The 11,292-nt window shown below is 44.4% G+C and overlaps 1 protein-coding gene across 1 annotated transcript; it reads right to left on the bottom strand.

The window, feature by feature from the left end:
* Window positions 1-3,600: 3,600 nt before the first annotated feature.
* Window positions 3,601-9,766, bottom strand: LOC129410862 (uncharacterized). The gene has a single exon (XM_055159806.1). It carries the CDS (start codon window positions 9,764-9,766, stop codon window positions 3,953-3,955), a length of 5,814 nt encoding a protein of 1,937 aa, XP_055015781.1. The 3' UTR covers window positions 3,601-3,952.
* Between the last annotated feature and the right edge of the window lie 1,526 nt (window positions 9,767-11,292).

Below are 11,292 nucleotides of genomic sequence, written 5' to 3'. Positions count from 1 at the left end.
TTGTTAAATGCACATTTACGCTTCGGCGTGTTGCAGACTGACTGACTGTTTGTGTCTCGTTCCTTCTGAGTCACAGACGCTACGAGAGACGCTCAGTTTAATGCCCCCAATGAACGGTACTGAAAACCCCGGACATTTGCATCACTTAAAAAAAAAAAAAACCTGGACGCCCAGGACAAGACGCAAAATATGGACATGTCCGGGAAAAAACTGAGGTTTGGTCACCCTAATGTATACTTAAAGGTTTAGGGACATTTTCTTTTTTTCCCTGCACCCAAAAGATGAGTTTTGTATCTGTCAATAGTTCTGCCGTCTTGAGTTCTATATATTAATATGTTTTGGCAAAACAAGTGTTAAACTTCAGTCTAAACCCCTTCAGTCTATAGAAAAACCTTATTGATAAGCATTAACTGCATTTGTGTGTGTGTTAAATCATTGCAGTATGATGTATGATTATGTTAATTGACCGAAGAAAATAAAATAAACTAAACTAACTAAACTAGCACTGCCTTTATTGATTGATTTAATTATTTTTGTTGATTGATTTTATGATTATTCTTTTATCGATTGACTCTAGTTCCTCTTGTTTGGAACATCATTCTGCTGATTGGTTTATAAAATGTGTTATACAAATAAAGTTGGACTGAATTGATTGTTCCAAAAATGAGCCAAGTCAAGGTTCAGTTCTCAAGGTTTTTGTGTCCTCGGGCAAGACACTATTTCACCCTCAAGGCGCAGTTTTTTCAGCGAAAGAACAGCGAAAATCCACCCAACCTCCAGCGCATGTTTTTCTGATGTGTCTCCCTGTGTCTCTCCATCTTTTTTTGTCCCTTTCTCCTTACCTCCGTTCTCTCTCCTTCTATCCCTCGCACTCTCCTCCATCTCTCTCTCCTCCACCTCTCGTCTCTCCTTTCCCTCTCCTCTCTCTCTCTGTAAAACTCATCTCCTGTGAACGGTGAGTAACGTCGCGCTTTCGCTTTTCACAAACGCGACTTTACAAATGAGCTGTGGAGCGAGCATCCCAGCGGAGCCCAGGGAGAGAGAGGCAGGAGAGAGGGAGGGAGAGGAGGGCAAAGGGAGAGAAATAGAAGAGATTACGGTGAGGAGGGAGAGGGGAAACGAGAGGTGGGCAGAGAATGAGAAAATTGTGAAAGAGAAGAGACGAGGAGGGATGAGGGAGGAGGAGGGAGAGATCAAAACAGACCGAGAGAGAAAAAAGGTTGGGAGAGCGAGAGAGAGAGAGAGAGAGAGAGAGAGAGAGAGAGAGAGAGAGAGGAGCGAGAGATGACGGGGGGGGGGGAAGTAAAATGTCAGTTTCACCTTGTGCCTCTCCAAAAGGCCCATGATCATTTTTACACATTTACACGAAAATGCGTTTAGAGGCACTCAGAGAGAAAGGGACAGAGAGAGCGAGAGAGAGACAGAGAGAGAGAGAGAGAGAGAGAAAGAGGGAGGGAGAAAGACAAAGAGAGAGAGGGGCGGGGTCAGATGTTACAGGTCAGATCTGTGGAGAGGTCCGAATGTCTGTTTTTCTTTGTATTTTTGAGCTCCAAAACCACCTGTAATTGAATAAAGTGGAGCTGTTTAATGCCACACTGGGGAACATTCCAGACAGAACAGTGACGTCTCCGTAGAAACAAGCAGGTGACAGACCCCCAACCGAAATGTCACACAGTGCAGCTCTAACTCCATTAGTCCACGGATGCACAGGGCACAGGACGCAGCAAAGAAACATTTCACTTCTGAGAAGGGCAGCATGAGAGAGAAAGAGAGAAAGAGAGAGAAAAGGGTAGAGAGAGAGAGAGAGGAGGGGAGAGTGAGAGAGAAAGAGTGAGAGAGAAGGACAGAGAGAGAAAAGAGCAGAGAGAGAGAAAGAGAGGAGAGAGCAGAGAGAGAGAAAGAGTGAGAGAGAAGGACAGAGAGAGAGAAAAGAGCAGAGAGAGAGAAAGAGAGAAGAGGGCAGAAAGAAAGAGGAGAGAGAAGGACAGAGAAAGAGAGAGAGAAGAGCAGAGAGAAGGGCAGAGAGAGAAAGAGAGAGAGGAGGAAGAGGAGAGAAGTGATAAAAGAGGGGGAGGAGTGGAAGAGAAGAGGAGGAGGAGGAGGAGTGCGTCTGGAGTGACCTTTCTCTGATCCAATCTCTCTGATGAATCCTAATGAAGGATTTAATAAAAGCACAGTTTACAATCTGCCTCTGCATCTGAGCGTGACATCCAATTCACAACATCTACATCTGTGATAACGCCGCACCCGCCGCCCCTGTCACCCCCGCCGCACCTGCCGCAACCCCCCCCCCCCCCCCCCAGACCCTGCTCCTGTCAGGCCCAAACCCGCCGCTGCACCTGAGCGAGACGTCCGACTCACAATAAAACGCATATGCACATCATCATCTGCCATCATCTTACACCCCCCTCCGCTCCTGCTGCACCTGCCACACCTGCCCCAAACCCCCCCAGACCAGACCCTGTCACCCCTGCCCTGGTCAGTCCCAAACCCATCTCTGCATCTGAGCGGGACGTCCAACTCACAACAAAACACGTCCACATCATCCACATCTGCCATCTTACACTCCCTGACGCTCCTGCCGCACCTGCCGCAACCCCACCCAGACTCTGTCACCCCTGCCCCGGCCAGCTCCTGTCAGGCCCACACCTGCCGCGACATCCAGTTGTATTTATTTGCAGGACAGGGGCAGTACAAGTGCGAGGGCCGAGCTTTTTCTCATGTGATAGTTTCTTCTCTCTGACCTTCTGAAGTCGTGTTTGCAGTGACCATTTTGTGATTTACCCCACTTTTACCACGGCCACTCCTCTGTACTTATTTCCTCCCCCACTTTGATGTTCTTAATCTGTGTTACATGTAGTATTGGGCAGCGTCGGGTCATCATTTTGGACACCACAGTTTACTAAAGTGTAAGTCAGCAGAGTTGTTTCTTTTCTTAAGTTGTTTTAGATATTGAATTTTGTGATTTAAAATGTTCTAATGGGGTCAGAGATTAAAACTATAGAGCACACACAAGCAATAAGGTCTGATTGAAATAAAGTAATGGTGCGGCCAAAGTCAAAAACTAAATTGCACTGTTTATATGTAGAAATTGTTAAAATCTTGTCTTGTCTTGCAAACCCAGTCTCTATTCATGCTTATGGAACACGTTTGGAAACATGTGATGACGACACATCATGAAATGAATCATGAATCACCCCCATGAAACCAACTGATAAATGACTAGATTAACAGTTAATGATATAATAATGTTTACTTTTGGTATGATGCACACTGCAAAAACTAAACATTACATGTTTATAAGAAAGGGTCAAATGAGAGAATTTGTTTGAACTAAAAACACACACTGAGCAGGTCCAATATGATTCTGTCCTCACGATGGCGTCTCTACCAGGGCTAGACAGATAGCGAACATACAAAAAAAGAGAGTCCACACGACCATATGGAAAAGACTTGTCTTTACGGACGTTTATTTCCACATTTGTCTCTTTGTCTTTTTCTTTTTTTCCGTTTTTCCTTTTTTTGTAAAACTGCAACAAACACACAAAAGATGTGTGTATTAACAAATCGTGCATGTTACGACAAAAATAAAAGCCCCACTACCCAGCCCAAACACAGGACGGAGCTAGCAAAGAAACTAGCAATAAGCAACACCGCGAATGCGCCAAAACCACCGTTCCAACCTTCAGATATTTATAACAATACAAGAAAACAATATTATAACACAAAACAAGCCAAACTTACGGACAAAGATGCCCCAAGGCCGAAAACAGAGACGTATTCTGTCAGACTGCGAACCGATCACGCTTGTAAGTGAGCACGTGCGGTAGAAAAACAAAACTTAAAACCAAAGGCGTCCACTAGAGGGCGGCAATCAACTTTATAACAAATAAAGTATTAAATGGGTCAACAGTACACTCCCCGCCTGGTATATTAATGAATATACCACTATTTAACCTTTATCCCCATTTTCAGACAAAAGTACAATTACATCAGTAACAGGTCTCATATACGTCTTAACAGAACCTTGTTTTACAATCTTGACTTCAAGTTTTCTTACCCTTTTGTCATCACTGGGAATAGCCTTAACTACAATACCAACAGGCCATTCATTACGTTTGATTTGAGTGTCTTTTAACAAAACAACATCACCCTCTTTTATGTTAGGTTTTTCTGCTTTCCATTTTCGTCTTGCTTGCAGAGTGGTGAGGTATTCCTGCCTCCACCTTTTCCAGAAACAATCGGCAAGCCCCTGAACTTGACGCCACTGGGCTTTGTAAAGGTCTTTGAGTTCAAAATTCCCCGGAGGTGATAACACTGGACTGGCCTTCTGAGTGAGAAGCATTGCAGGTGAGAGGATTTCCAGTGTTTCAGGATCTGTAGTCACAGGGACCAAAGGCCTGGCGTTCATTATGGCCATGACCTCAGCCATAAGAGTGACCAATACCTCATGTGTGAGACGACTGTTAGAGTTTTTCAAAAGTAAACTGTCGAGAATGTTTCGAACTAGTCCGATCATCCTCTCCCACACCCCTCCCATGTGAGAGGAATGCGGGGTGTTGAATGCCCAAGTGCAGCTTTGGTCCTGTAAGAAATTCTTGATTTCTGGATCTTCAGAGTTGATTCGCAACTCCTTACAGGCACCGATAAAGTTTGTACCTTGGTCTGACCTAAGGCGTTTGACTGGTCCCCTGATTGACAAGAATCGTCGGAGAGCGTTTATGAAGCTGGAGGTGGACATTGACTCGACAACTTCTATATGCACTGCCCTAGTACAAAGACATGTAAACATCACTGCCCACCTTTTGCTCTCAGCACTGTTTGACCTTGTGCGGCGGGATGTGACATTCCAAGGTCCAAAAACATCTAAACCTACGTAAGTAAATGGCGGGTCAATGGTAAGCCTATCAGCAGGTAAAATTGCCATTTTTTGTTCCTCTAGACGACCCCTTAGTTTCCTACATGTGACACATTGGTGAATTATGCGAGAAACCAGTCTTTTAGCCCCTAGAACCCAAAGTCCTGCGGTGCGCAGAGCACCCTCCGTAAACTGACGTCCCTGATGAGCTACTTGGTTGTGATAGTGTCTGACTAAGAGAACTGCTAAATGATGAGAACCTGGGATAATCAAGGGGTGTTTTTCTAGTTCAGAAAGATCTGCTGTTTGCAAACGTCCCCCAACCCTTAACAAACCTTCACTATCAATAAAGGGATCAAGTTTTTCAAGGGGACTGTGCGAGGATATCTCTTTTCCCTCAGAAAGTCTTTTGATTTCCTCTCTAAAGATCTCCTGTTGAACACATTTGATAACAACTGTCTTTGCTTGAGAGAGATCTGTGGAGTGTTTATCACAGTGGTCCGTAGGTATGACCTTTGAAAACGACCTTGCCATGTGAATGAGAGCTTGCATTCCCCTAACCAAGGATTTCCAGGTTGAGAAACGCTCAAATCTGTGTGAGCCAAGCTTGTTCTCCTTGACGTTTGTTGCTAAAGTGGTCACTTGAGGACGGATTTCCATGTCCACTGATGGATCCACAAGATCAAAACTTTCAGGCTTATCACGTTGCTCAGTATTGACCTTTAAGAACAGAGGACCAGAGAGCCAGGTTGTGTATTGCAGTTGTGATGCGAGAACGAGCCTGGTACCATGGTCTGCTGGATTTTGGTCTGTGGCCACATGATGCCACTGGTCGGGTGTGGTTGATCTGCGGATCTGGGCAACCCTATTAGCTACATACACATAGAATCGGCGAGTGCTGTTGTGAATGTACCCAAGAACTATCTTACTGTCAGTATAAAAGTCGACAGCTTGAAACTCAATGTCACTTTCCTCGATGATTATCTGAGCGAGTTCGACTGCTAAAACAGCTGCGCACAGTTCTAGGCGTGGGACTGTGTGGGCAGAAGATGGCGCTAGTTTAGATTTACCCATCATATACCCCACATGGCACTGACCATTTGTGTCAACAACCCTGAGGTAAGCTACAGCTGCTATTGCCATTGTTGAAGCATCTGAAAAAATGCATAGTTCCCTTGTTTGAGTATGTGACAGTGAAATTGGTACAAAGGGTCTGGGGATTTGGAGACCTTCAAGAGCAGTAAGTGATTCAGTCCATCTGGTCCACTCTATCTCCCTGTTTGTTGGTAGAGGTTCATCCCAGTCCTGTTGTTCTAGAGTTAGCTCCCTGTACAGTGCTTTGCCCTGAATTGTCACTGGGGCAGCGAACCCTAGGGGGTCATATAGGCTGTTTACAACAGAAAGTATGCCTCTGCGGGTAAATGGCTTAGTATCTTTTCCCACTTGGAATGTAAAAGAGTCATTTTCTAAGTTCCACCCAAGCCCAAGACTTCGTTGAAGAGGCAGAGGGTCCACATCCAGATCTAAATCCTTAAGATCTGCTGCTCGCTCCTCTAGTGGAAATGCATTAGTGACCTGACTGACGTTTGAGGCGATTTTGTGAAGCCGTATGTTTGATTCAGCCAGCATTTTTCTTGCTCGAGACAAAAGTTCAATAGCTTGGCTCTCATTGGACACAGAAACCAGTCCATCATCAACATAGAAATTGCGAAAGACAAACTGTTTTGTGTTTGAGCCGTATTCTTCCTGCCCTAGCTCAGCTGCTCGTCTCAGTCCATAGATAGCAATAGCTGGGGATGGACTGTTCCCAAATACTGGAACTTTCATGCGGAACTCTATTATTTCTTTGTTCAGGTCATTGTCTTTGAACCATAGGAACCTGAGATAGTTTCTGTGACTTTCCTTTACTCTGAAGCAGTAAAACATCTGCTCTACATCAACAGTAACTGCTACCTGCTCTCTTCTAAAGCGCAAAAGAACACCAAGCAGTGTATTGTTTAAGTCTGGTCCCCTAAGAAGAGTGTCATTAAGAGAGATGCCATTAAACTGGGCGCTTGAATCGAACACGGCTCGGATTTTGCCTGGTTTCTGGGGGTGGTACACTCCAAATATCGGTAGGTACCAACATTCTTCACCTGGTTCTAGTTCTGGGGCAATTTCTGCTTGGTCATTTGCAAAGATTTTTTCCATAAAATCTATGAACTGTTCTTTCATGTCTGGCCTTTTATCTAATGTCCGTTTCAAAACAGTGAGGCGTTTCAGAGCCTGTTCTCTGTTGTTGGGAAGGAGAGGGCGTGGATTACGAAAGGGTAAGGGCGCCACCCAGTGGTTGTCACTGTCCATGTACACCTCCCTGTCCATGATCTCAAGGAAGATTTTGTCCTCAAGAGACAAGGCTGGTTTATCGTCATCAGGCGTTCTTTGGAACACGTTGAGCCCTAGAGTGTCTGGCTGTTTGAGTAGAGCTGCCTCCATGTCACCGAAAACAACAGTTTGCAGTTTAGGGAGAGTGAATGTCTCTTTTACATGAATGGCGCTAGTGCAAGGCTCGAGGAAGGAAGTGCGGCCGTTTTGTAGAATGCTAGTTTTGTAAACATTCACTTTAGTCTGCTTGTGAGCTCTCCCCAGACAGATCTCACCCACAATAACCCACCCCAAATCTAGCCGCTGAGCATAAGGTGTGTTGTGCGGGCCATTGTACTGCTCGCGCACTTTGTGTACACTGAGAATGTCTCGTCCCAATAACAGAAGGATGGGCGTGTCTTGCTCTAGTGGTGGTATTTTACCTGCTATTGGTGCTAGGTGAGGAAAATACTGTACAATGTCAGGTGTGGGAATTTCACTGCGGTCATCTGGCATTGTATTGCACTCTAAAAGAGGGGGTAATGCTATGTGTGTTTGTCCATCAAGTGACGCAACAACAAAGTTGTGAGCTTTCCTACCTGTAGCTTCACTAATGCCTGCACAGGTTTTTAAAGTGTAAGTAGATGGAGCTTCACTAATGTCAAACAGCTCAAAGAAATCTGATTTTGCCAAAGAGCGATTACTTTGGTCATCTAAGACCACATACATTTTTTGAGCTTTGTCTGGGCGGTTTGCTGGGTACACATTCACTAGAGAGATTTTTGAGCACGATCTGAGTCCTTGTGTTTTGTCACATATCTCAGTACATTTAGAGGTGACCTCGGGAGATGAGGCATTGTCTTGCTCCCCGCCATGCTCTTGTTCCATCGCTTGTGCTCCCGTGGACCAAGGAGCAGGTCCAGGGTGGAGGGCACTAATGTGTCTGTCACTATTGCACTCTTTGCATTTAACAGCAACCTTACAGTCTTTAGCCAAGTGTTTAGTGGATGCACAACAACGAAAACAGATTGAGTTTTCTTTTAGATAAGCTTTCCTTTCATCTAAATGTTTTCCCCTAAACCCACGACACTTTGCTAGGGGATGTGGCTTGTTGTGCATTGGACAACGATCTGCTGGCTCATCTACTCTCTTTTCTTGACTACTGTTATTGGGTGTTACAGGTGTAGCCATAACCTCAGTTTTTCTAACTGACACTGTTTTGTTGTTACTGTAATGTCTCACTGGTTTGTCTTGTTTTATTTGACTTGTGATGCAGGTTGAAGAAAAGGAAAAGCTTGGATCATTTCGGGTCTTTGCTTGGCTGGAAATGAAGTTAACGAAATAGCTGAAAGGTGGAAAGGAAACATTATGCACTTCCTTATATCTAGAGCCATACGTGATCCAGCGTTCTTGCAGTCCATAAGGAAGCTTTTCTACAATAGGGTTTACTCCTCTGGCTGTATCAAGATAAGCTAAACCAGGTAAACGCCCCCCTGACTTAGCTAACTCTATCTCCATTAGGATGTCTCCTAACTCTCTGAGACGCTGATTGTCTTTGTTAGAGATTTTGGGAAAGTTCTCTAGCTTTGACAAAAGTGCATGTTCAATAATCTCAGGTGAACCATAAGTGTCATCTAATCTTTGCCAAACCATGTTGGCACCTGCGTTGGCATTGTGAACATAAGCTGACCTGATTCGCATTGCTTGTGGAGATGAATCTGGGCCGAGCCACTTTATCAGCAAGTCAAGCTCCTCTCTAGCTGTTAGATTGAGCTCTCTGGTAACATCCTGGAAAGAAGTTTTCCAGGCCCAATAGTTTTCTGGACAGTCATCAAACTTTAATAGTCCAGAGCTTACCATTTCTCTCCTAACTAGATATTTAGTGAGATCAGTCAGTGGTGCTGCTTCACAAGGGTAGTCTCTAAGACTGGATGTGTGAGACATCGGAGCAGGAGGATAACGTGTTTGGGCTCTGCATGGAGTGCTAAACATTACCTCATTCTTAACAAAGGAATTCGGTAGACTTGCTTCCCTGTAAGGAAGCGGGTACCACTGCGTTTGGTCAGGCAGAGGTGACGACGGTGCTCGTTGTGCTTTGGAAGATGTGACAGGCGGCTGCTGATGGACTGGAGGTTCGTGCTGAGGTTTTGGTGCATAGTGGGCCTGCACATACTCGCTGGTGCGTTGAGCAGTGTCCTGTGGAGGGATCTGGTTGAAGTCGTCGAGAGGGTCATTCTCCATCGCTGCTGCGGCCTCGTAGACTGCTGCTTCTGCTGAGGCTGCGGTGGCGCTCCTCTCTGTCTTTAGCACGTACAGATTAGCCTCTAGCTCTGCTTTACGTTGAGCTACTTCAGCTAACATCTTTTGATTTTCTGCTTCTATTCTAGCCTTTTCTTTCATCACTTGTGCTTCTTTAGCTGCATATTTGGCTTCTACTAGGGCTGCTTCAGCTTTAGCTTTGGCTTTGGTGGCTGCAGCACTAGCTGAGGACCTACTTGATCTTGAAGCTTCTGACCTGGTCTCATATAGTTTTTGTGTTTGGTCCGTCTTGTCTTGCTGCTCCATCTTGAGTTATTCGTTCACAGTGCGATGGTGACAGTTGATCTTGTCTTAGCCCGCTGTGCAATGTCCTTTTACTATTCTGTCCTCACGATGGCGTCTCTACCAGGGCTAGACAGATAGCGAACATACAAAAAAAGAGAGTCCACACGACCATATGGAAAAGACTTGTCTTTACGGACGTTTATTTCCACATTTGTCTCTTTGTCTTTTTCTTTTTTCCGTTTTTCCTTTTTTGTAAAACTGCAACAAACACACAAAAGATGTGTATTAACAAATCGTGCATGTTACGACAAAAATAAAAGCCCCACTACCCAGCCCAAACACAGGACGGAGCTAGCAAAGAAACTAGCAATAAGCAACACCGCGAATGCGCCAAAACCACCGTTCCAACCTTCAGATATTTATAACAATACAAGAAAACAATATTATAACACAAAACAAGCCAAACTTACGGACAAAGATGCCCCAAGGCCGAAAACAGAGACGTATTCTGTCAGACTGCGAACCGATCACGCTTGTAAGTGAGCACGTGCGGTAGAAAAACAAAACTTAAAACCAAAGGCGTCCACTAGAGGGCGGCAATCAACTTTATAACAAATAAAGTATTAAATGGGTAACCAAAAAGCGTAACAATCATTAATTCAGATAAAATCTGAACGTGCAGATTGTTTTTCTTTTAATAGATAATAAAAAAACCAGAACTTATAAAATTAACAACATTTTAAATCAATAATGTTTCTATAGTCGATCTGTAGCCAGCGGGCAGCTCTAATACAGATCTGATATGATCTCACGAGCCAAATATAATTATATATTGCGGGCCAAATTTGGCACCCGGGCCTGAGTTTGACATGTCTGGTTTAGTGGAGAACAGTGATGTAGAAGTTTGTAGCAGATTTCTCTTTGCTTGTTGGTGATGAGATATTTGTGAGGTCATGTCCAAACATTTTTCCATGGAATATTGTCAGTAGAGTCGGGGTCTCACGGCGCACGAGTAGGGCTCTGTTTGGGAGGTGAACTTGTGGTGATAGTCCTTCTTTTTCCGCAACGACTCATTATAAGTTAAGTTTAACTGAAGATGAAGTCAAGTAAGTTCCTTTTGAAAAGTTTTTCAAAGTTTGGTGTTGCGTATTCACTCACACCTGCACAAGTCGACATCTTCAGGTGCGACCCTGTCAAGCCACTTCCCCAGTTTAGGCTCCTGGCTCCACTAATGACATCACTCTGTTACAGCCAATGAAACAGCGGCAGGAGTAACCCTGTCATCATATCACTCAACACATCTCAGAACGTCTATTAAACAAAATGTGAACTAAAACGTGTCCAGTTAATAGCACTGAGTTTGGGAAAATATCGAAATAAATTTAAATTTTTGTTGATTAAAATGGTAAATATTGGTTGGGACTATTTTGTTCCAGATATTGATGTCCCCACTGTCCTTCTGCAAACCTACACGCTTGAGCAAATGTCTCCTCGTTGTCCCCATGCAGGTAACAAAGAAGACTTTTGGTCTTGGTCAAGCAGAAGTA

Source organism: Boleophthalmus pectinirostris, unplaced genomic scaffold (assembly GCF_026225935.1).
Source record: "Boleophthalmus pectinirostris isolate CB_2022bp ecotype Guang Dong unplaced genomic scaffold, ASM2622593v1 HiC_scaffold_2823, whole genome shotgun sequence".
In the NCBI taxonomy this organism is placed as follows: domain Eukaryota; kingdom Metazoa; phylum Chordata; class Actinopteri; order Gobiiformes; family Gobiidae; genus Boleophthalmus; species Boleophthalmus pectinirostris.
Note: the sequence above shows the minus strand (reverse complement) of the source record. Positions and strands in the feature narration are given on the sequence as shown.

Excerpts from the sequence above, each read along its gene's own strand:
- LOC129410862 (XM_055159806.1), bottom strand. The coding sequence starts at position 9,766 with ATGGAGCAGCAAGACAAGACGGACCAAACACAAAAACTATATGAGACC.